Here is a 26,712-nt window from a genome sequence, read left to right as displayed (position 1 = left end):
CCACTTCTTTAAAATTTTTTAAAATCAAATTAAGCATAGTGAATTTCATCCTTCCTTGAAATATGCAAAATAAGATGCATTTTTTCAAACCTTGCAGGTGAGTGGGTGAATTTTTAAGAGTTAATCTGTGTTGATTTACATTCTGTTTGTTCTGTGCATTGCGTTTCCATGTAGATGTTTGACATTAGAGAACCCGGTAGTCTGTGGCACAAAGTTGATGAATACATAGTGTCTGCTCTCACCTGATTGCCTGCTGTCATCGTGTTTCCTCTTTGCTGTCTCCTGATTCCTCTTTCCATTCTCCCTGTAGAGCTTGTCTGACCATCAAACAAGCCCCCCCCCCCCCACCTTGCCCTGTACGGCACCCAGCCCAGCAGGTGGCTCTTCTGTGGCTCATAGCCCAGTTTCTCATATGCCTGCTACATGGAAGTCACCCCACTTCCCACTGTATTCAATGTCACTTCAGGTTGTTGGAGACTGGAAAATGTGCTTTGCTGTGAGAGCTGCGTACATCTGTCTTTAGTTCTGCCCCAAGACAAATTCCTGTGAATATCTGTTTATGGAATTCTTATTTTTGATCTTTTGAGTAGTTTGCCAAAGAGGGGCTCAGCCGGTGGAGGAAAGTGGAGATGTTGGAACTTCAGCACTTCTCTGCTCCTCTGTAAAGGTGTGCTGACACTAGCTGATCTGTACCGTGCCCAAGCACATTTGACCCCCAAAGTCTAGTTCATTTGACTAGTATGATTGCTCCGTACCACTGCCCAGGCATGATATGCTTGGGCATGATATGCATCTAGTGTGATCGCTAACCGTGCCCGGGTATGGAACACAGACGTGACGTCAGTGATGTAGCTTAGATCTGCCTGCACACATGCAAACTATACATGAACAAACCCCTGAAGGAACAGATGGGGTAGTCGGTACAGATCGTGTCATATTTTTTTGCAAAACTTTTAATTGTGATAAATTAAGCCTCACTCTGCTCCAGTACGTACCCTGATATTGCCGAGCATCATATTATGATCTCTCTGATTCATTCAGTTACAAGGAGAACAAGCGATTAATGTTCTATTAAATTTATAAAGGGTATATCCACCACCGATTGTTGTGCACATTCTCCTTATTGTTGTGTGATCCACAAATAGACAAGTGGATGGTGATATATTTGTGGTTGTTTTTTTTCCACTGCAGATCAACCTTGGTATGAATTGGGCAAGAATCTGCAAATAAACAGGAGAGCAGTCACAAATGTAACATAATCCACAAATAGGCAGGGCGTGATCCACATATATGCAAACTCTTATGTACACAAATTGATATGATTTTACAGATTATAAATAAAAATACATATTTGTGGATAGTGATTGTTATACTATTTGTGTTTTTTCTTCTACAGATCAGCTGTGGTATATGGAGCCCCTTAGAGGTCAGGGTGGGGAAATATTTTTTTAAATAGTTTTGCGTTCCCTTGTAATACTTTTCCATTACTAATAATAACCTGTACTGTGTTCATTTAAAGTACAAAAGATAGAATTAATGGATTAATAAGTATAAACCTAAACAAAACAGACATGTCCGGTTTAATGCTTTAAGCATTAAGCTATGGGGGACAATGCACACCATCTAACTTTTATATATGTGTTTTACATTTGTTTATTAATAATTGCACTGTGTCCATTCACTGCCAGTTACTGTAAATAAGATGGCTGGGCTATTGAAGGCAAAGTGCATGCACAAACATTAAAATATTACTTAAAATTTGTCTATAAAGCAATTAGGAAAACTGAGGTGTGTTGCTTGCTTTGTTGAAAGATATTACAGTCAGAAAACTTTACCGAGGTGTTATAGCTACGGTTTAAATCCGATCCCACTTTTGGGTATACCTCCCTGGTATTCTCGCTTGATGATGTATGTAGAGTATGTGTAGATCTATAATGAAATATTCCTGAAAGCAAGTTTGAGATTAAACCTTAACTCCAACCCTGCAGTAAAGTTAGCTTTATATGCATTTACATGGCTGTAGTATCTTTCAGTGTTGTAATATATTTCAGTGTTTGTGTGTGTGCACTTCACGTTCAGTAGCCCAGCTGTCTTTATTAAGATGCCTGCCGATGATTGGACGCAGTGCAGTTATTAATACATACATACATATAAAACCACAATATCAAAGTAACATGGTGTACATTTTCTCTTATAGTTTAATGCTTAAAACACACTTTACAGGACAAATCTGTATCATTTAGGTTAATCCATGCTGTCACGCTGCAGCAAATAGCAAGTGGGCACGTGCAGTGGGGGTCACAAAACTTTTTCAAGGGCACACAAACGTGTTGTGAGGGAATGCAAAACTATTTTAAAAAGATATTTCCCTGACGTCTTAGGGGCTCCTTAGCAGTACGACCTGGACAAAAATCCCCAAATAAATAGGGAAGTCACAAATGTAACGATCCACAAATAGGCGGGATGTGATCCACGAATGCGCAAAACAAGTTTCATGTGTGCAAATCGCTCCGTATTTTTGTGGATATGATTTTACATGGGGCGGCATGGTGGTGCAGTGGTTAGCCCTGTTGCCTCACACCTCTGGGACCCGGGTTCGAGTCTCTATCTGGGTCACATGTGTGTGGAGTTTACATGTTCTCCCCATGTCGTCGTAGCGTTTCCTCCGGGTACTCTGGTTTCCCCCCACACAGTCCAAAAACATGCTGAGGCTAATTGGAGTTGCTAAATTGCCCGTAGGTGAGCATGTGTGAGTGACTGGTGTGTGAGTGTGCCCTGCGATAGGCTGGCCCCCCATCCTGGGTTGTTCCCTGCCTCGTGCCCATTGCTTCCGGGATTGGCTCCGGACCCCCCAGTGACCCAGTAGGATAAGCGGTTTGGAAAATGGATGGATGGATGATTTTACACAACACAAGTTAAATGAATACATCTTTGTGGATTCTGGTACTTATTTGTGGATGGTTGTCTGTGGGTTACAAATAATGAAGTTCAATAAAAACTTTCATGCAAATGCCAAATCCCATATGGTGGAGTGTAAACCATCTTCTAAATGGTGAAAGAAATGTTGCTGTAAACAGTGTATTTTGCAGCACCATGAAACAAAATGATAGAGCGTAATATGAAACAATAGACATTTTTATTTCACCCATCCGATATACATCATCATATCGCACAGTCATATTACAGATAATAATATTTGGAATAGAGTAATTAGTGCTGGTACAAAAGAAATGTAATACCGAACAGCCTTCAAAAATTCTGTACCACGGCACCTTTTCAGTACTGGTATTCCATATATCATTAGTCTGCACAAACACTAAGATATTTGGTAAAATGTGGGTCTATTTTCTTACACATACAGCACAAATAAATAAAATCACTGCATTAGATACTAGAAATAAGTCACAAAATAAGGACCTTAATCATGAATTCCGTTCTGCGGTGCAATAGCTTTTTTTTGTATGTTTTTTTCAATACAAAAAGTCTCATGTTCATGACGAAAGCTTGCTCAGGCCAGGATCGTTAAATGCAATGTGAGCGCAGATTAGTGAGGGAGTGGGGGCAATCAAGCTTGGGTATGGTACAAGGCAAACTGGCCAAATGTAAGCATGCCCTAAGGCCTTTCTGGTTTCTGCTCTTACCTCTGTGTCAGATCTAACGGACTGCACTTGTTTGTCCTGAACAGATTCCGTCTGACTGACTGCTTACGGTCATGTGGCCAGATAATAAACTTTTCCTTCAGTGTTTTTCTGAATGCAACTCCATTTTAAACTGAACTTTGTGAGTCATTTGTTTTGATGAGCTGCCATGACAGCAGCCGTCTTCGGTCAGCAGGACACAGATTTGCTAGACCTGTGAGAATGCCGCATTGTAACACTGACTTCTGGGGGTGATTGTGGCACTTTGACGTGGGTCCTCCTTGATATGTGAGAACAGTCATGCTGCATCAATGCAATTACAGGAAAAGGGCTGGGATTTATAATCATGATAGACAATCCAGCTGTTGTAGTGGGCAGACTGTTCAGGGGCTGTATCACTTAGTGTTTCAGCTTTTACTCTGCTGGGATGCATCACACTGTAACATGTAGCTCCAATTAGGTAGTCAACATTTTCCCCATGGCCCAGTAAGCCAGTGAGAAAGTAGAATGTCACGTTTCCAGCTGCTCTGTCTCATTCCACACCAGAGGGACACAGCCTTCCAAAATATTTCATTACTTTGTTAGGTTTTGTCTGTCACTATGGTAGTAATTCCGCCATCTCATAACAGGTGCTTGAAGGCTTTTGTCACCTGTTGGGTGTAACATGCTAGTAATGGATAACACCCTGTGAGGTGAGTCAGGGATGGGGTGAAAGGGGTATGCTCTTAAAGGGGTGGAGTCTTATAGGAGTGGAGTCTCAGTTCAACACTGTTTCCAGCTGGGACAGGTGTGTGCTGCCAGGGAGGAATGGTCAGCTGCCAAGAGCAGTAGTGCTGGGGGCAGTGCTGGCAGGAAGTCTGCTATGGCCCACTTTGTGTATATGTGTGTGTGTGTGAGAGAGAGTATGAGCATCTGGAACTGCTGTACATGTCTGTATCCAGGCTTCCTTTGGTCCAGGAGCAGTGGGACGGTGGAGATAAATGCCGTTTGTGAAGTTTTCTTTTATTTTTTTTGTGCACACAGCTGAGCCTGCTTGCATTGATATGCTGTTTCTGGTGCCCATGTCAGCTGACTGTGAGTGAAGGCCGAAAGGTGAAGGCTTGCTACTAGAGGAAGTGATAATCAAAATAGTTTCGGCTCAGAAGGGTGTTGTTGCCAATGTTTTAGTTTGTTGTGTTGAAATCCTGGCATTCAAATCAAACACATTGAAATCAAACACAATCACAGGCCAGATTGAGAGTCAGCATTATTTGTGTTTACTGTTAATACAAACCAGAAAATCTTTCTTTTACCCTGATGGTGCAGTTGTTGGACCCTGAGATTTCAAACATGGGTTCTCAATCTCTAATTTCAGTGACTCTCTTGTTAACACAGGTGAGAGTTTTAACGAGGACATGGCCACAGATCACTCTATCATGCTGATTGAGTTAGAATAGCAAGCTGGATGCTTTAAAAGGAGGTTGGTGCTTGAAATCATTGTTCTTCCTTTGTTAACCATGGTTATCTGCAAGGAAACATGTGCAGTGATCATTGCTTCGCACAAAAATGGACTTCACAGGCGAAAGTATTCCTGCTAGTAAGATTGCACTTAAATCAAACATTTATCGAGTCATCAAGAACTTCAAGGAAATAGGTTCAGTTGTCGGGAATGAAGGCTTCAGGGCTCAAACATGTCCAGCAAGCGCTAGGACCGTCTCCTAAAGTTGATTCAGCTGCAGGATCAGGGCACTGCCAGTGCAGGGCTTGCTCAGGAGTGGCAGCAGGTAGGTGCGAGTGCATCTGCATGCACAGTGAGGCAAAGGCTTTTGGAGGATGGCCTAGTGTCCAGAAGGGCAGCAAAGATGCCATTTCTCTCCAATATAAACATCGGTCCTGTATCATGCCAACAGTAAAGCATCCAGAGTCCATTCATGTGTGGGGCTGCTTCTCAGCCAAGGGAGTGGGCTCACTCACAATTTGCCTAAGAACATGACCATGAATAAAGAATCGAACCAAAACATCCTCTGAGACCAACTTTGCCCAACCATCCAAGAACAGTTTGGTGATGAATGATGCCTTTTCCAGCATGATGTAGCACCGTGTCATAATGCAAAAGTGGGAACAAAACATCTACGTTTTGGGTCCATGGCCAGGAAACTCCCCGGACCATAATCCCATTGAGAACTTGTGGTCAATCCTCAAGAGGTGGTTGGACAAAAAACACCCACAAATTCTTACAAACTTCAAGCATTGATTATGCAAGAATGGGCTGCCATCAGTCAGGATTTGGCCCAGAAGTTGACCGACAGCATGCCTGGGTAAATTGCAGAGGTCTTGAAAAAGAAGGGCCAACACTGCAAATATTGACTCTTTGCATAAACTTAATGTAATTGTCAATAAAAGCCTTTGACACTTATGAAATGCTTGTAATTATACTTCAGTTTACCATAGAAACACCTGACAGAAAGATCTACAAACACTGAAGCAGCCAACTTTGTGAAAACCTGTCCTTCATTACTGTGGCTTTGTCCATCCACTATTTAGCGATTCATGGCAAGCAGGTGCCCTGAGCATTTCTAGCTAGCCTGCAGTGTGGGGATTATGTGGAGATATTCCAAACTTATTCATTATGGCTTTTTTTCTGCATGTCGGATAGAGAACCACAGACTTAGTGTGCTGTAATGGGGAGTGTGTGTGTGTGTGTGAATGTGTGTGTGTGGGGGGGGGGGTTAGGGAAAGGGTTTTCTGAGGCTGCCATTGTGTACCTATAATGAGGGTTGCCATGTTCTTGACACAGGAGCAGACGGGTCATCAGGCTGGGCCGTAGACAGACCCTGAGGCAGGCTAATCTGCGTGTCTGATTGGGCTAATCCCCTGCATGTGACCCACTGCTCAGGCCAGATGGTGTGTGTGTGTGAGTGAGTGTGAATGTGACGTTGCTGGTGTAGCATGCATGTAGGCTCTCTGATTCCATTTTTTGAAAGCATTCAGAATGACATTTTGGTCAGTGACAGATCACATATACGATGGTGGTCCCATAAGAATATACTGTAATGTAACTGAAAAAAAATTGCCTACTGATGTGGTAGTCATTGTAATGTCATAGTGTAATGTTTTACTTGCATGTTTGTGGTGATGCTGTTGAACTTTGTCAGCTGAAAGTGGTATAAAATAGAACATACATTTATGTGGAATATATAATACTTGATGATAAACAGCTGTATTACAGGTTCATGTATTTACATTTTTTTATCCTTATTTTAGAGTGTACTCTTTCTTGTATAAATCAAAAAACCTTACTGTAGCCTAGGTGTGCAATATGCAGTACCATCAAGGTTTTTGTAAGTACACTGTATGATGTTTGCACAATGACGAAATTGCTTAAGGACACGTTTCACTGTGATGTAATTATGAATGTTGCCAGAGAGGAAGTCCACGGATAAAGGGTCAAGGCTGGGCTTAGAACCATCAAACAAGTAAAAGGGTGATGCTAGCTCAATGTGGTTGACCGTCCTATATGGTGTGGAGGGATGGGGTATCCCTGGCATCTGTATCTGTCTAAATTAAACACGACTACCTTTAGGATCTTGGATTGAGTGGTGGCCCCCTGTCCCACATAGCATGTATGTAATATGGTTGACTGTAAATATCTGGATATGGAAAATGCTTCATTCAGCTTACCTGAGAGTGAGCGAGTCCCAGGTCTCAGCATGGTAAGGAGTGGTTGCTATGATGGCAAATTTTTGTCACAGAGACGGTGATACACTTGCAAGCAGAACAATGTGACCTCTCAGATCCTTGTATGTTCCTGGGGTACAGCTCCCAAAGATGAAGGCTGGTGGGACGGATCTAACTAGGGCTGCACGATTTGGGGAAAATATCTAATCACAATTTTTTTGACAGACATTGCGATTACGATTTGATTTGCAGTTTAATTTTTTTTATGTCAAGCTTCAGTTCAGTATTCAGTGTGTAGTAATTTTAAAACATATGAGATACCATCAATATTAACTGGCCTATATTCTAATGCAAGGATGAGAATTTAAAGATGTGGTGTGTCAAGTTAAATAAAGTAATAATGAAAACAATTGCAGCAAAAAAGAAAAATAGCTATCTACGATGATTATCCCCTAATAACACCAGAACTGCCTTTTCCCACGCCAATAAACAAGCAAGAACTACTTCGGTGTATGCAGCCCTTTTGTTTGCGCTAATGTGTTATTAGTGTTAATAACAGCAGCTAACACTCAAAAAGTCGTAATTTTCATAACAGAGTGGCTGTTCTGTCCTGAAACCGTAAAGCTGTTGAATAAATAGAAGTTGTTTGTTGGTTTTTTCATGTTGGTAAAAGTTTCTACTTTTTAACAACTGTATACTATTATTTTCTATACAAATCAATTCAGGTGAAACAAAAAATGTACGTGTTCAGGGTTGCAAACTCTTTTAGACTTTCACGCAAGAAATCTTGCGGCAAATCTGTATTCCATTCTGGATTTAAAATTAGCTGCATCAAAAACGTTACGGTAGTTTGCAAACGCTACAGATTATTTACAAGGTAATAAAACTTACATACATGTATGTGCAGAACAGAGAATAGAAAATCTCACTCCATGCAGCTGACTAGAGTTGCCAACCTGCATTTTATTTGAAATGGGAAGTAAAATGGAGTTTTCGACTGAAGTGGCTTATAATTCCTTTGCTTTTTACTCGGACAAATACACAGCGAATGAATAAGCATTATATGCGTCTCTTTTTGTATCTTTTGTAAATAAGACCCCGTGCCCATACCCAACTGTAATAGCGATTAAAGCGATCTATTCTTTTAGTATTTATGTTAAAGCGAGGTTTTTATTTTATCACTGTTGTGGGATTAAGATTAATCTTTGGAAATACTTAAATTAATAAGCACAAATACATGTGACATAAACACGACTGTATTATGGGTTTTATAGCTGTTTTGGGGGTCACCGACTCCGCTGCTGTGAGAATTACTGACTGTCTCATTGTTGTTTTGATGGCTTAGCGGTGTCCTAATGCTACTGCCTATTAACAAAAACAAAAGGTATGATACGCTGAAGTATATTGTAGCTGGTCTTTAAAAGGACACCACCTTCCTGAAACAGTCTCGGACCATGAAATAGGAAGGCAATTCACTTATAGCTCAGTAGCGGAATCAGTATTTTTCCGCACCTGGAATGTAACATTTTCCTTGGGTTTCATGTGTTTTCTGTTTGTGGGCCTATACGCCTTCTTGGGCCACTTCTGATTGGTGAGCATGACTGACACGCGAGAAGCACGGCGCTTGTCATTGGTAGGAATGACTGTCACACTGGGAGCAAGGCATGAACTTGTAAAACTATTCTCACAGCAGTTTTAAACCCTGGGTTCGACGTGCGATATGATGTATATCCTAAATCGCAGCCTTTGCGATTTGCTATTCGCGTTGTTTCAAATCGATTTGAAATCGATAAATCATCCAGCTCTAGATCTAACAGTACGAATGGCCATCAAGGTAGACATGGCTGCAACAGCATATACAGGTCTAGTTTCACTAGTGTTAGGATCTGTCACTGTACTGTGTTATTTTTAAGGGGAAGCATTTTTTTAATATTTCTGTTTTTTTTCTGTCCTCCCTCCCAGACTGGCTGAAGTGTAGCCAAGGATGTGTCTCGCATGGATGCCTCTGTAGAAGCAGAAAGGATGCAGCAGTGACTCCTGTGCAAACACAGAAACACACGCCTCCAGCAACAACGACTGCAAGGCCTTTGGTGATACTTGTTGAAGACTTCACAGACTGGCCTTGGGGAGAGGACTGAAGTGGCACCCTCAGGCCTAACAAACAGCTTACAGTGTGTGGTTTAAGTGCCCCCAGAGGAAGGAGAGAGAGAGAGCTGTTGTTCTAAAGACAGCATTTGTTTTTCGACATCCCTGGACGTTTCCCTGCTCCAAAATACATGGTCACTTTTTTTTCTCCATTAATCTTTTTCTCATTTATTTTTTGGAAATAGGGTACAATCTGCCAAAACAGTTTATATATTGATTTTTATTCTTCTACCTCAGTGGGGGCTTATCTGAGTAAGGGGATCACGTAACAAACAGTCCACTGGAGCACAAGCTTACGCCTCATCACACGGTTAATGTATTCATTCAGCTGCCATCTTTCCAAGGGGGCCCCATACGTATTCCTGGTCTGTTGGCAATGATGAGCCCTGCCGACCATCCCCTGCATAAAGCAGTGTTCTGCTGATCCAGGTGGGATTGAGGGAGCGGGTGGTGGCATGTCGTGGAAGAGAAGCTATTTTGCGTCGGGTGTCAGCAGTCTGCAGGGCATCTTTACACCACGCACAATGGCGTCCATCGCACCCAGCAAGGGTCTGAGCAATGAGCCTGGACAGAACAGTTGCTTCCTGAACAGTGCTCTGCAGGTGAGGCCTTCATCTACGCTTGTATTACTAGGTGTTTATAATGCATATAAAAAATGGAAATTGCACATATACAAGTAGTTTATCTGATGAAGTTTACTGGTGAGTTATGGAAAAGATTTAAATGGAACGATACTACTGGCAGTGCTGGATTTTTCCTCTCGTACAAAAGAGAGTGTGTTAAATGTGTTGTCGCAGGATTAGCCAGCTTTAGTACAGATGTTGCCATTTTCCTGTAAGAGGTCTTTCTTTGAGGTTCCTCATTAGCCAGACCCAGCTACAACAGCCTTTTGGTAAAAGAGATGCTTGCACTCCAGTGAGTTTTGCTGTTCCAGCATGATTAAGGGCTCCAGTGTCAAAATGCAAATCCATGGGCTAAATCTTTTGGGAGACTGGCCCAGAACCATTAGGCACCCTGGCATGGGCACGGGGGCACTGATGTTTCCATATACACTGTATGGACTAATACTTGTGAGTTCAGGCACTGATGTTAGACATGAAGGCCTGGCTAGCAATCTTCATTCTAGTTCATCCCAAAGGTGTTTGTTGGGGTTGAGGTCAGGACTTTGTGTACACCGGTCAAGTTCTTCCACACCAAAGTTACCCAACCATGTCTTTATTGACCTTGTTTTATACACTGGGGCACAATTATGCTGGAACAGAAAAGGTCCTTCCCTAAACTATTCCCACAAAGTTGGCAGCATATTGTCCAAAATGTCTTGGTATGCTGAAGTATTAAGGGTCCCTTAACTGGAATTTATAGGCTTAGCCCAACCCCTTGAAAACAACTCCATATCATTATTCCTCCTCCACTAAACTTTACGGTTGTAACAATGGCGTCTGATAGGTAACCTTCTCCTGACATCCGCCAGATGTAGCACCGTGCCATAATGCAAAAGTGGGAACAAAACATCTACATTTTGGGTCCATGGCCAGGAAACTCCCCGGACCTTAATCCCATTGAGAACTTGTGGTCAATCCTCAAGAGGTGGGTGGACAAAAAACACCCACAAATTCTTACAAACTCCAAGCATTGATTATGCAAGAATGGGCTGCCATCAGTCAGGATTTGGCCCAGAAGTTAACTGACAGCATGCGAGGGTAAATTGCAGAGGTCTTGAAAAAGAAGGGCCAACACTGCAAATATTGACTCTTTGCATAAACTTAATGTGATTGTCAATAAAAGCCTTTGACACATTTATGAAATGCTTGTAATTATACTTCAGTGTACCAAAGAAACATCTGCTAAAAAGATTCACAAACACTGAAGCAGCAAATTTGTAAAAACCAATACTTGCTTCATTCTCAAAACTTTTAGCCATGGCTCTAGAGTCCATTGGTGGCAGGCTTTACACCACTCCATCTGACTCTTGGCATTCAGTTTGGTGATGTGAGGCTTGCATGTAAATGCTCGCCCATTGAAGCCTATTCCATGAAGCTCCAGCCACACAGTTTTTGTGCTGGGGTTAGTGCCGGAGGAAGTTTGGGACTCAGCAGTTATTGAGTCAGCAGAGCGTTGGTGACTTTTACGCACTATGCGTCTCAGCACTTGACTGTTGCATTACTTGGTCTGCCACTTATTGCTAGATTTTATGTACCTGTGGATTTTATGCACCTGTGGCAGTGGGTCTGAATGAAACACCTGAATTCAAATGACTAAGCGGTGTGGTCTCTCAATACTTTTTTAAATATAGTGTATAGTGCAGGATTTATAATGACAACACAACAAATAATCATCTGTGGTTACCACTGGCTATAAAGGGTGTGGTTATGATTCTGGAAGAACACTGCTGTTCAGGGTGATAGGAGATACCTTGCCCTAGAGTATCTGCCACTGATTTGCACTGTCCAGAGAACTACAGCAGATATCAGACACGTGCAAGTCATGGAGAAGCTCCTAGGAAAGACTTGTTCATCAGGGATGACCCTACAGTTCATTAAGTAACCTGAAAGGATTAACAGTAACATTCAGCACTGAGATGGCTAACACAGTTGTCTCTCTCCTTAGCTGCCCATAGTTGGTAGGGCCACGTTAACAAACTTTAACATACTTCTGCTGTGTGCATGCTGCACCACAAGTCCCTTTTTTTCTGGCTCACAGCAGAGCAGAATGGAGCAGATGTAGGAACATTCCAGTTGTTGTGCTAAGCACAGCAGCTGGGTTGGCAAGGTGAATGGAGGAGGGGCTGGTTGGGAGGGGCACCATCGGTAGGATCTGACCTCAGCAAACAGCTGCTGTTTTATAAGTTTTTTACAGTCCATGTTGTCTTCTGTTTTCCATAAAGTGAGTGATATCTTGTTGGATGGGTAGATGAATGCTGCTTTAGTTCTCAAACCTCTCCTCAGCGGGCCATGGCCGTTTATTAGCCAAACAAGGTGTGCTAGTGGTCAAGTCAACAAATACATGGGTTCAGTGAATGGTTACTGCAAATACTGTCATTTTAGGAGCTAGGCTGATACAGTCATGTCATAGTTTTAAACCAATGTGAACATCATTTAAACAGTTTTTATACCACTGTATATTTTTCATAAATTGACATGTGACAAGCAGATGTTGGAACATGTATATGCATCTCATGCTGTTCACCTGAGCAAAAGTTACACTGAAGACAGCCTGCTACAGTATATCCAGTCAGGTCAGGAAAATTGGCATGTGGAATTAATTATTGCACATCAACTCGGTTGCTGGAGTCTCCTCCTGAGATGGCCGTCATTATTTAAAATGCTGCTGGCCCCTGTGACTCTGGCTACTGTCCTTGCTGTCGGGCTAGATTTTGATCTTCTGATAATCAGAGCATTTTGAAATTGGAGCTGCCATGCACGTGGCTTCTTGTTGCTAGGATGTGCAGCCCCTTTTATGCAGTGCCTTTGCAAAATGGGAAAACACGTGAACTACTGTAAACTCGGGTGACGATCTCAGATTAGTTCTCAAAAGGCTGGGGCGGACTTATCCCCACTCCGCCCAGGTTCATAAAGGATCACAGAGGAAAACAAGAAAAAGTTCATGCCAGTCTGCATTCGTCACATTCCTTGTCCATGACGAGAAATAAAAATAAAAAGATTGGAAGACATGAGGCTTGACACTCCCCCCCCCCCCCCCCCCCCCCCAGAAAAGGGCGTCTGATTGCAGGCTTCAGGAGGTGATATTCATGTCATCATAGCAGGGAATTAAACTGAAGTATGAGTTTGCTGGATCGGTGCTGGCCTGAGATGTGTGTCCATTTCAGCAGGGATGGAGAAGAGTGCCTGGTGTTTGTGCTTCGATTTTGCCATGAGTAACCTGTCATTTGTGTTCTTCTGTTGTTGAACTGCCTTATAATTAACAGCACAGACATAAAATTACTTGGGCACTGGAAAATACTTCTAAAGCTGTAAATTGACAATGAATATGTGTCAGTGGAGTGGGTACAGATGCAAGTATTGTCTGAGGTCCTCTTTCTCAGCAATCTACACAAACACAAAAGAGGGAGTATGCAGAGGTGAAAACAGCAATTTTATGGCTGAAATCTAAATGGCAGGAGTCCTCTATAGAAAGAGCCATTAGTGGAACATGAACACTGGTAATTCCTGAAATGTTCTTCCTCTCTGGGGCCCAGCTCCTGCTACCTGATGAGAGGAGAGTCACGTCATGAAATTGCAGAACATGCATGAAATGCTGATATTCCAGTTGTGTGACTTCTGTCGTCAGAGAAGCCTGTGGCAGCCGAGGAGCTTGCATGGAGCTTTTGACATGTAGAACATGCTGCTCTGCGTTCTCTAAATATTAGCAGGATTAATTATAATATTAAATAAATAATTCTATGAGGTTAGTTGTTGGCGGCAATTGCCTCGGTAGGGTCAACCGAAAGAAATTAGTCCTAGGTGAGTAGCTGGACTAAGGGTGATTCAGAACACCTCCATGGCAATTAGCCTCTCTGGTGGGAAAGGAGCCTTAGCTGTTATGTGAGTAGAAAGATAGTGACTACATATAGTTAGACTCACTTCAATGCATGGCTTGAGCTCTGGACACAAACTCCTGGAAAGGAGCTGGACTGTATTCCACTCTGGAGTTGCAGTAGTGAGGGGCAATTATAGTCTCCCAGTTCAGTGTCAGTATGCTGGGGTTTACGTCGGTGAATGAGAGGGTCGCCTTCCTTTGCACTCTAGTGAAAAGAGGAGGTGAGCTGTGAACTGATCACCACCTGGTGGTGAGTTGGATCTGATAGTAAGGGAAGATGCTGGATAGACCTTGTAGACCCACACGTATAGTGAGGGTGTGCTGGGAGCATCTGGTGGAGGGCCCTGTCTGAGAGATATTCAACTCAATTGCGAGCTTGGTTAGCATGTGGGACTCCTATAGCTTCTGACAGACACCAGCAGGCTAAGCGGAATGTAACTTCAGCAGTTACTGAAGCAAAAACTGGGAGTGGGAGGAGTTTGGTGAAACCATGAAGAAAAACTTTTGGTAGGTTTTGAAAAGATCCATCAGCAACTCGAGGGGGATGCAAGGCTTTACCCCTACTGTTTACAGCAGGGATGGAGAACTGTTGACCTCAACTGGGGGTATAGTTAAGTGGTGAAAAGAGAATTTTGAGGACCTCCTGAATCCTACTGGTACACTTTCCTTGGGGGAATTTGAGCAGGAAGACTCAGCGGAGGACTTACCCATCTTGCCTATTAGTTAAGTTCTTCCGCAAATGATCTTGATGGGCCGAAAGGCCTCCTCTTGTTTGTAATCTTATTTTCTGGGCTGAGGTCAGTGAAGTAGTCGAAAAACTCTTTGATTAAGCTTTCAGCGGTGGATGAAATTTGCTCTGAGTTCTTGAATGCTCTTGGTATTGCCTCTTCAACATTGCGAGGACAGTGCCTTTGGATTGGAAGACTGGGGTGATGGTCCCAGTCTTTAAGAAAGGGGACCAGTGGCTGTGTTCTAGTTTCAGGGGATCACATTCCTCAGCCTCTCTGGGAAGGTCTATGCTGGGCTACTGGAGATAAGGGTCCACCCATTGATTGAACTTCGTATCCAGGAGGATCAAAGCAGATTCAATCCTGGTCACGGAACACTGGATCATCTCTTCCCCCTTACAAGAATACATGAGAGTTGATTGGAATTTCCCTAACCATTTTACATATGTTTTGAGAACTTGGTAAAGGCACGAGTGCATCCCTGATGGGATTTTGTGGGGGGTGCTTCAGGAGTATGGGGTATGGGGTCCAGTGTTGCGGACTATCAGGTCTCTCTGTAAATGGAGCGAGAGTTTGGTTAGCATTGCCAGAGGTCAGACTTGTTCCCAGTGGGTGTTGGGCTTTGCCTGGGCTGCTGTATGTGACTGTTTATGGACAGAATTTATAGGCATAGGCAAGGCCCTAGGGGCAGACCCCAGACACTCTGGAGAGATTATCTTTTTCGGCTGGCCTGGAAAGCCCTTGGTATTACCCTGGTGAAGCTGGAGGAGGAGGCTGATGAGAGAGAAGTTAAAGAGTATTACTACAACTAATACTCTAGTTGTAGTAAAGATGTGTTTGTCTTTGGTTATTTCTACAAAGAGGTCCAATGTCCTACAGTCAGAGGTGGAAATTTCAGGTCCAGAAAGTATAAATCCAGTCCACGATTTTGTTTCAACCAACCAGTGGAGTACTCTGTAAGCTACTCTTTATGCTCCACTGATTGGTTGAAGCTAAATCATGGTCTGGATTTGTACTTTCTGGACCTGAAATTTCCACCTCTGCCTACAGTACAACTTTATGTCTATCCCTATAATTAAAATTACAAAAATTACGTCAATGAAGTGATGCTAATTTTTTTTGTGTCCATGTGGTTTACTTAAATTTAAAAGTATTAAATTTTGAAAATAAACATAAATTACTTGTATACATACTTTATCTGAGGACCTAGTCTAAAGTTCTGGTTTTAATGAATGTTCAGAGAATATTTCGGGGATGATGGTAAAAGTGTCAATGTAGTGTAACCATAAAGTTTTGTACTGAATAATTTAAGTTGCTCTAAGTATGTGAAATTCTCAATAAAACATCCTTTCAACTAGTCTGGCATAATCTTACATTAGAAATATGTAACAGGAAATAAAAGTAACAGAGCAGCATTGTTCTGAATATTCTAATTAATTTGGTAATTTGGTATTAGTCAGGTGTCATTAGTGGCAAGGTGGGGTAACCGCCGTTCAAAGAGCAATTTTGTTCATATTCTGCAAGGAATCCATGTGACAGGAAATATCACAGTGAAGGATCCCTGGTCACCATAACTGCCAAGGTTAGTGTCTCTTCTTAAAATAGCAGAAAATGGTCAGGTACGTCTAGGTTTACATGTCAAATGGCATGACCCCAGGAAAATATTCACAATTCATCCTAATCATTTATACCATGATCATGTGTTTGCATAAGTGTCCATGATAATACCTATAAAATTTTAAGATGAAATGGTTACACCATTTAATTATTATAAGTCTTTCTGTTAGAGGCCAAGTTAGTGAAATATGAATAGTTTGCTGATTAAATGTAATATACTATTATATAACTATATGGAACTATTTTCAAGTGTACAATGTTATATTTTTGGAAAAAGTGGCGATTTATTCACAACTTTATTACCTCTGTATGCATAGGAAAAAATCATTATGTTGCACAACCTTGGTATTTTAGAAATGTTTATCTTCCGTCCATATGTGAATTCCATTCATTTACAAATGTAACTATCCATCCATCCATTTTCCAAACCGCTTATCCTAGTGGGTCGCGGGGGGTCCGGAGCCTATCCCAGAAGCAATGGGCACGAGGCAGGGAACAACCCAGGATGGGGGGCCAGCCCATCGCAGGGCACACTCACACACCATTCACTCTCACATGCACTCCTATGGGCAATTTAGCAACTCCAATTAGCCTCAGCATGTTTTTGGACTGTGGGGGGAAACCGGAGGAAACCCCATGACGACATGGGGAGAACATGCAAACTCCACACACATGTGACCCAGGCGGAGACTCGAACCCGGGTCCCAGAGGTGTGAGGCAACAGTGCTAACCACTGCACCACCATGCCGCCCCCAAATGTAACTAATATGTCGTAATATTAATTTTCATATTTTTGTAATGTTGTACTAATTTAATAATGTAGCAGAATCAAGTGGATGAACAGTGACTCTTGAACATGAACAGCAGTTTTAAAAGACCTAAAAGTCCAATAATTCAGTGACAGGAGAAATACAAAATTTATTAATAAATGTATTACATTTATTAATTAAATTATTTATTTCATAATTAGTACAATATAATAAAGCTTCTTCTCATAGATGCCACTTGGCTTGTCACAGAGCATGAATGAACACTGATCCTGGTACAGTCTTGAAATCATGACTGAGGTCATGGTTTTCAACCGGAAAAGGGTGGATTGCCCATCCAGATTGGGAATGAGTTACTCAAACAGAGGAATTTAAGTATCTCAGGGTCGTGTTCACAAGTGAGGGAAGAAGGGAGTGGGAGATTGACAGGCGGACTGATGCTACGTTGGGAATTATGCAGGCGCTGTTAAGTTCTGTCGTGGTAAAGCGAGAGTTGAGGTGGAAGGCGAAGCTATTGATTTACCAGTTGATCTGCATTCCTACCCTCACCTGTAGTCACTTCTCCATACATCTTTAAAATAAATTCTCATGAAACCGCAGAGACCGCTAACTATAACTAAACTGGATGTCAAATAAAAATAGCAAATAATATAAAAGCTAAATAAAAACGAAAACCATAATTTGAACTGATGCATGGACATGGACAGGTATATAGGGTTACAAACATATTTTATTTTAGTTTGCAGCCATCTGGGAGTCTTTTTATAATCACGTAGTAAGGAATCCTCTAAATGGCGGTATTCCTGAACGTAATCAGCCGTTCTTCAAATTCATCAGCCATATTTTTTCAATTTATTCAGAGAGGGCAGAAAAGGTGTTTATATAATATATTTGGTAATATGTTGCCTTTTGTGTGGCCCCCTTATGCCATCTCTATGGCTAGCCCCTGTGACAAAACTTGTTACTGCAGTCACGTGCAGTGGCGCATCCACATGAAGTTAGGTGCCTTAAACCCTAAATGTGTTTTCTGAGCAGCTTGTGGAAGTTACTCCTACCCCATCCCACCATTGGACTTCCTTTGCCAACCCCTGTAGGATGGGCTCCCCCTTTGAGTGTTTTTCCTCCCAATGTATCTTCCTTCTAGCGAGATTTTCCTTGCCACCAGTCACCTTTGGTTTGTTCATTGGGGGCTTTGGGCAGGGATTATGTAAAGCGCTTTCAGACAATGTAGTCTTGTGAAAATGTGCTATACCAATAGAATTGAATTGAATCAACAATGTAGACCATTGCCGCACTGTTCTGGGTGTAGGTGTAAATCAGGCTTGAGCCCCCATCCCAATCTCAGTATTAGCAACGCGGCTGGGCAGACTGAGGCTAACTCTATGCCGGCATTGCATGCGGAGAGAGTTTGTTTATTACCTGGGAACACAGGGCCTCATCGTTGCTGTCGTTATGTTGCTAACCCAGCATTAAGCCTGCCTTTAGCAGCTAACCACATTGTACAAAGTTGTCTCGGGGCAGCGTGCGGGAAAGAGCAGGGTGTGGGAACAAGGCAACATGGTGACTGCTGCGAGATGACAGCACAGGAGGACAATGTACGGGTAACTGCTCCTCGGGGTTCTTCACTTTTGGAGGTTGATGTGGCAAAAACTTTCCGGTGTCCACAGACGGATGATCCTGTGAGTAAGGGAAAAGAATGTTCTGGTCCACCATTATGAGCTAGAACATGCGTTTCAACTAAGGGGTACCCCAGTTGTGTGTGTGTGTGTGCGCATTTAAAACCCAGATATTTTATTTTTGATACTTTTCCATCGGGCATTTCATTATCGTGTGTGTAATAGTGAGTACCGCTATAGCTGCTTCTTTGAAATGTTAGCTGTTGGATGCATAACTGACATATACAGATTTTTCTGTTAATAAATACTAGATTATCTTGTTGAAGGTACGTTTTTTTAGTTGTGTCGCGAAGCAGATTGGTCAGCATGTATAGGATACGGTATTTAATGGCCGTTTCTAAGGTATACTTAAAGTGGGGGCTTAAACTTTTGTTATTAGATAAAACAAGGGAGGTCATGTATTTCAGCATTTAGCAATACAGTAAAATCCCGTCATAGTGGAATCGTTTATAACGGAATATCGTCTATAACGGACGAGGCCTGCTGGTTCCGGCCATGCGCTTTTAAGAACGTGAAGAAATAGCATTGGATATGGCGGACTGGCATATGGAATTCCGCTTTTAATGGATGAACAATTTGGTCCCCAGGGCCGCTTTTAGCTGTAGTTTTGTTTCGGCTATAATGGACATGCAAATTCCGCCTACAAGGCGCATGGCGTGCCGGTGATATCCAGTGCAGATACGTAGTCGGGATTATTTTCAGGTCTCTCCAGAGATGTTTAAGTCAGGGCCCTGGCTGGGCCATTGAAGAACATTCATGGAGTTGGTCCTAAGCTACTCCTTTGTTGTTTTGGCTGTGTGCTTAGGGTCATTCTCGTGTTGGTAGGTGAACTTTCGGCCCAGTCTGAGGACCTGAGCACTTTGGACTAGGTTTTCATCCAGGATATCTCTGTACTTCGTCGCGTTCATCTTTCCTTCAACTAAGACCAGGCGCCCGGTCCCTGCAGTTGAAAACCACCCCCACAGCATGATGCGGCCACCTCCATGCTTCACTGTGGGGATGGTATTGGGCAGGTGATGAACAGTGCCTGGTTTCCTCCATACATACCGCTTAGAATTAAGGCCAAAGAGTTCAATGTTGGTTTAGTTAGACCAGAGAATCTAATCTCTCACAGGCTAGGAGTCCTTTAGGTGTTTTTTTGCAAACTCTGTGTGGGCTTTCATGTGTCTTGCACTGAGGAGATGCTTCTGTCAGGCCGCTCTGCCATAAAGCCCAGATTAGTGAAGGGCTGAAGTGATGGTTGTCCTTCTGGAACTTTCTCTCATTTCCACAAAGGATCTCTGGAGCTCAGCCAGAGTGATCTTTGGGTTCTTGGTTACCTCTCGCACCATGACTCTTCTCCCCTGATTGCTCAGGTTGGCCGGGCGGTCAGCTCGTGGAAGAGTCCTGGTTGTCCCAAACTTCTTTAGTTTAAGGATTATGGAGACCACTGTGCTCTTAGGAACATTAACTGCAGCAGACTGTTTTTTTTGTAGCCTTGTCCAGATCTGTGCCTTGCCAGAAAATCTGTCTCTGGGCTTTATGGGCAGTTCCTTCGACCTCATGGCTTAATTTTTTCTCTGATATGCACTGTGAGCTGTGAGGCCTTTTATAAATAGGTGTGTGCCTTTGCAAATCATGTCCAATCAATTTCATTTAACACAGCTGGACTCCGATCGAGGTGTAAAACCATCTGAAAGACGATCAAAATAAATGGACGTCAAGTTAAATATGTCAGTGTCACAGCAAAGGGTCTAAATACGTGCGCCCATTTGATATTTCAGTTTTTCTTTTTGAATAAATTTGCAAAGAAATCTATGATTCCGTGTTTGTGCCTGCATTATGGGGTACTGAGTGTATATTCATGAGGAACAAAAATGAATTTACACAATTTCAGCATGAAGGTACAACATGACAAATAGTAAAGAATTGAAAGGGGTCTGAATACTTTCTGAATGCACTGTAGATTTGCTGTAGGATTTCTTGCGTGAGCATGAGTCTCTGAAAGCGTGAATGTACTACACCAAAAACAGACCAATGCGAAACAAAGGCTTTACACCCTGCTTAGCATCTCAGCGCTGTCTGTATATCTCACTTCTTTGTCAATTATCTGTCACAGTGAGTCTCAGTTTAAGTACTAGATATTGAACTTATCTAAATGGTCAACTAATATTAGCACATGCCCTCCAATTTGATTGCTTTGTAAAGAAAAGGACAGAAGCATCACTTATATAGTGGATTGTGATTCTATCCAAAACTACAGTGAGGTTTGGCCATATTGCCCAGCCTTACTTTGAATCACGAAGGGGGGTAAGAGGAGCCTGAGCCACGTGGCAGCAGCCCTTGAGGCACTGGGCACCTGGTTGGGGGAGAGGGTGCATGAAGCTGTTCTGGTGAATCAATAATAATAATTTCCTTGGGAGAGTCTGTTTCCACCTATCCCATCTTGGTCTCCATAACACACAGACACATATGGAGGTGCAAGCAAGCTTGGCAGCAAAGGGCAGCCACCTGCAGTGGCACTCATAGGTCCATGGACATGTGGCTTTTCTGCCAAAGCCGGGCTTGAACTAGCGACCTTCTGATAACAGGAACCGAGAGCCTATTGGCCACTTGCTGCTCAGTCAGAAGAGTACTTGTGAGGTGCTATGAGTTGCTCTTGAGACCAGGAAGGAGCTAACAGCCTTCTCCCCCGCAGGTCCTCTGGCATCTCGACATCTTTCGCCGGAGCTTCCGCCAGCTGACTACCCACAGATGCATGGAGGACTCCTGCATCTTCTGTGCTCTTAAGGTATGGCTCTTTCGGAGGGTGAGGGAACATTAAAAGGAAGCCTGAACGAGAGGGTACCAGTGATATGTGTAACAGTCATGAAAAACATGGGCCATTTTCAAAACAGGTGGGCCATAGGGCTAAGGGACCAAAACATACCTTATACATTTGGACTTGTGTCCAAAGACTATATGCTATATCAATTTCACATTATTAACACATAAAAGCTGAACATTAAACTGTGAACAGGCTGCGGTATGAACTGGTGCTGATAGACCCTTCGCTGCTAAGCTCAGGAGATTAGGAAATTACCTTCTATAGTACTTGTTGATCAGGAACCACAAGTCACACATCCTTTCTCTGGCGTAGCCCACCTGTACAACCAGCTATTTCACAGTGGCCCATTCCTTTTTGTTTAGCTTAGGGTTCATCATGGCTCCTCTTGGGACTTGAGGCTGTTGTGGTGTTCTAGCTCACCATTTCTGCTTCCCATACCTTTTTATCAGTGTCTCAGTCTTGTCATTGCACCAGTCTTCCAGTTCTTTCTGACTGCGGAATGAAATATGTCTCATTGACAAAGCAACAAAGGCACAGATGAGGTTGCTTTCTGAGAAGATTAAATCTGTGTTGTTCAGGATTCCATCAATAAATCTTTTCTTAATGGAATCAATATTGACCTTGCCCTGGACTACATGAAGGGACTTAAAAATAATTTTGTTCCCTTCAGTTGTCAGACCTTTCTTATGTAGTTTGTCCACATGCTCAGGTGCCTGAGACTTCCGCAATTTGTTCTTGTTGGCCATGTTGCAAACACAAGTAACGGAAATATCTATCTGCTTTCGATGTGCACAACCAATGAAATTTACCAATATGCATCAGCTGACACAGACACTTGCTCCGGGAATCATGTTAAGTGCCACCATGAGACGCAGTTTATTGCACATAGCGCTTCTGTTTTTTTGTGGGCACGGCCTATTTATTGCATATTGTTTGTTTCTGAAATGTAAGGAATCCACTCATACAGTTTTGTTTCAGGAAAAACGGTTTATTGGACAGTAAAAATAATATAATGTAATACATTGTAGACATACGCCAAGCATTGAAAGGCAGCTTAAATACAAGGACAGTTCTTTACCCTTCTTTATATCCCAAAACACCCTCCCCAACAAGGTAGCTGTTGTGATTGAATGTGCATATAAAGGATGACCTCCTGGAGTGCGACAATATCGGGACAGGGGTGCGACAGGACGGGATGGACACTTTTCGAAAGAGCAAATGGTAACTCAGTCTGGCCCCTGTAAATTAAATTACATCCTTATCACCCTAGTTGTGCCAACTGCAACCCCCATTCTCACCGTGACTTCCCCATGATCATAAATTGCTAACACTGTCTGTATTCAAATGACCAACCAAGAACATTGCGGCATCTTTACTACTTTCCTTACACAAAGTTGACAGCTGGCTGATGGTGGCTTCTTAGGGTTGCCAGTACTGGTTGGTGCCAAATTCACCAGCTGGTTGATCTTGACCACAACCATGGCTGCTGATCCTCACCATGTCCTCCTTACCTTGATGAGTCTCTCCATTGACCTCATGGATCTAGGCCACTGCATAAACGCAACCATGCTGCATTCAATGTGAGGACATGCTGCAAATGTGAGACAGAAAGCAGATGGAAGAGTAGAATAATTTAACCCTCTAGGGTTAGGGAAGACACTTTCACTGACTGGGGCATGGTCACACATTTCATTCAATATCATAAACCTAATTCATGGCAAATAAATTATTTCTTATATATTTGTTTTGTCATTAAACTCAGCTTAATCTTGTGTACTTTGTAAATATGTGAGATTTATGTGAAGTTTGCAATTTGACATCAAAGTATAGACATTGCAAAATGCAGTTTGTACACTTGCAGAAACATTATAAAAGTACATAGTAAGCAATGGTGGCAGTTTGTTTTGATCCCAGATATCTGATCACCAAAGTCTTGGTTACGTGAAGATGACTAAATGGTGTAGTTACAACATTCAGTGTGATAAATAAATAGGAAAACCCTAACTCATGTCACTATTTCTGGGCTCCTTTCATTGAATATGTAGCAACTTTCATGTGTATGCATGAGCCATTCACACTTGGCCACACACCCCTGTATTTGGTTTCACCGTTGTGTTGTTCATCAGATTTCCATGCGAATGCGATTTGAGTACGTGTAAATGCGGCTATTTAGAATGCGAATAGCGATCTTCAGGTGAGGGCGGCACTACATGCCCCCGATGCAGGTAAAACAAAGAAAGGTGACATGGTTTTGCCGATTTAACCTAACTTTAAAAACTTTAATACTTCTGACAATTGACGTTTTGAAAAGAAGACAGATACAGATTTACGCGAAAAGTATGCTGCATCGCCGACAATGCACTCGACCCCAGAGAGTCAATATATCAGCGATGGGGTCTCCTGGTTTCAGGCTCGGCTGGCTCTTCCCACGTCCAGTGACTTGATGTGATCTACATGCTGTGTATTAACTGAGTAATCATTTCTGCTGCGTTACCAAACCCCCCTAATCGGCAGCAGCTCCCGATCCAGAGGCGATAGTGGTGTTGAAGAGCTGGCTGGTTCAGGAGGACTTCCTGGTGTGAGCTCTTCCTGCTGCACTTAGAGGAGGATTGATAAGGGCTCCTTAGGCAAGCATGTCGATGAAGAAGGAGAGTGTATGGGGGAAAAGGATGCCCAAGACACTGGCCAAGTACCTTGGAGAGTCGCGGCATGTTATGTAACACATTTGTTTTGTAAACAGCCCTGGTCTGGGGCAGCTTGCAGCTTACAGTTTTACTCATAGCTCAGGTGGAATTGCGGGAGTTCTCATGCCAGTGAGGTATGTCCTTCGCCTCCGATATATGTGAATTCCAGTGTGAAGTGTGCATTTTCACACCCTCTTGCAACTGAGCAGCGTGAAATGCATGAGCTAGAATCAGGGCCTGGGACTTTGAGGCTACGTCCACACTAATACGTCATTTTTTTTAATGGGAGTTTCCAAAAGAAAAGATCTGTGTCCATACTATCACTACCACTAGCATTGAAAAAATCTTGTGCTTTCACACTACTCTGTGTAATACGTAAATGACGCTGGTATAAGCGTGGTTGTTAATGAACATATTTCTGACATTTTTAATTTGTACATTTAACCAAAACTTTTTATAATATGTTTTTTTTTTTTATCCAACCAAAATTTCTTATAATTTTAGAAGTGGCAAATTATATATTTTGAATAATTTATTTTGATTAGAAATGAAGTTCAGTTTTACTAACACTTTGACTGTTGATTAATCTCCATGTCCATCTCCATAACCATGTTTTTAAAGTAAATGCAGGTATTTTATTTAGCAAAAATGAAATACATGTATCACAGTACTGTAGTGTCTCAAAAACACAATGCTGTACATAAAAGGAAACCATCACAACAACGACACAGGGATCCAGAAATGTAGTTAGTACACATCTCACTTTCTTCCCCTAACTTTCAGTGCACTCCAGTGTCTGATGGCTGGATGTCTTTATCATTTATAAGCTAGAGCTGCACTAAAGCTTGGCTCAGGTACACTCTCATTTTGCACTCCACAATAGTTGTAAACAGCATACACTGTACACAAAAAACGATTTAGCTACACACAGGTAAGCAAAACAACATGCGCTTGGTAGTAAAAGTCCTCAATGTTTACATGTGGCTTACATCCATAAAAACAAAGGCATAGCATTCTTCATTCCCATGAAGAATAACCAATTAGGAGAATGGACATCAAAACATAGAGAGCTAATTAGGAAAGAATCATGAGCTAAGTACGAAGCAGTCGGAGCTGACTGATGTAGGCGTGATCAATCTTTATATTTATGAGCGTCCACACTAATGCATTTACAGAAAGATTAGTTGTTGGGGGAAAAAAATCCATGGTACTGAGGACGGAAGGCTAAATTGGAAGAAAATTTTTGCATTACTAAACGAAAATGCATTAGTACCCTGAGCTGGGGTCAGAGGGTTAAAGGATCTGTGTTTGTGAGTATATGTGTGGGTTGAGGTTCCAAAGGCTCTCCACAGCAGGCAGCCCTGGTTCTGCAATGAAGAGGCTTTCCAACTGCTGTCATAAGGATGCTGCAGTGGATTGTATTAAGTATTACGTCACAGTTTATGTATAGTGGCCATTGTATTAAAATAAGGTAAATGGCTTACAAATTTGCAATAGGAAATTTTATTTATTTATTTATTTTTTATAAAACACAACCTAGCACTTTACATAATTCAATAAAGTTTTACATTAAGAAAAAGTGAACTATTATGCATTCAATATTTTTTATGCTCTATCTAAGGCTCCCTTTCATGCATGCAAAGATTATATGTACAGAGAAAACTATCAAGAAATAAATAATTGTCATGATCATCCATTCATGCTTTACGGCAAATATTCAAAGTTAAAAATACCTGCAGCATCATCAAGACTTCTATCAAACTGTGTTAATTATATATTGATAGATACAGTTAATTAAAAGGTACAATTGAAGGGCACATGTTTGAAAAATCACAAAACACTGTAACAATTTTATTAATTTTACTTCAAGACATGCCAAAACATTACAGATAAAAACTCACTAGGATGTTTTTAACATTTCATCATCAATTATGACTCTTGTATATCCCTATTTTGGAAGGTACTTGTATATATGTATGACTATAGACCAGATAACTGCTTTTGATGCAGTCAGGAATCGCTGTCATATTTTTTGACAAATACCCAAAACATAAATTGCAGTTTGAAATATATTTACTGTTTTTAGAAAAGTACATTTGTGTGGGACTAACCTCCCTGATAGAAGGAAATGTACAGAACACACGACGTGCCACTTCCTGACAGTATTGTCATTCAAATTCTTTTAATTGATGCTTTTAGCCAAACTTTGTCACCTTTCCATTATTTGTTTTTTTTTTTTTTTTTTGCCTTGATTTTTACAAACCAAAGATACACAAAAGAAACTTAGATTTGGGTTTTTTCTTTCTGCTTTTACTTCAGCCAAACACACAACAGCTCATAGTCATGATTGTCTAACTCATTTCCTGGTAAGATGGTCACCGCCTTCTTTTATTTATGCATACTTTCACAATAACGTCAGCTTAATACAAGCTGTTGAGCTATTCATTTTTCCGTGATG

At 41.9% G+C, this 26,712-nt stretch overlaps 1 protein-coding gene across 4 annotated transcripts in view; it reads left to right on the top strand.

The window, feature by feature from the left end:
- LOC125738741 (inactive ubiquitin carboxyl-terminal hydrolase 54-like) overlaps nucleotides 1-26,712 on the top strand; it is a 65,691-nt gene that overhangs the window by 14,572 nt on the left and 24,407 nt on the right. For all 4 annotated transcript variants that reach the window (XM_049008001.1, XM_049007999.1, XM_049008002.1 and 1 more), the window contains 2 exons: nucleotides 9,258-10,042; nucleotides 21,442-21,534. In XM_049008001.1, the coding sequence (XP_048863958.1) occupies nucleotides 9,896-10,042; nucleotides 21,442-21,534 (240 nt within the window). In that variant the 5' untranslated portion in view covers nucleotides 9,258-9,895. The remainder of the gene's footprint in view (nucleotides 1-9,257; nucleotides 10,043-21,441; nucleotides 21,535-26,712) is intronic.

Source organism: Brienomyrus brachyistius, chromosome 3 (genome assembly GCF_023856365.1).
Source record: "Brienomyrus brachyistius isolate T26 chromosome 3, BBRACH_0.4, whole genome shotgun sequence".
Classification (NCBI taxonomy): domain Eukaryota; kingdom Metazoa; phylum Chordata; class Actinopteri; order Osteoglossiformes; family Mormyridae; genus Brienomyrus; species Brienomyrus brachyistius.
This window is presented reverse-complemented; position numbering and strand designations above follow the sequence as displayed.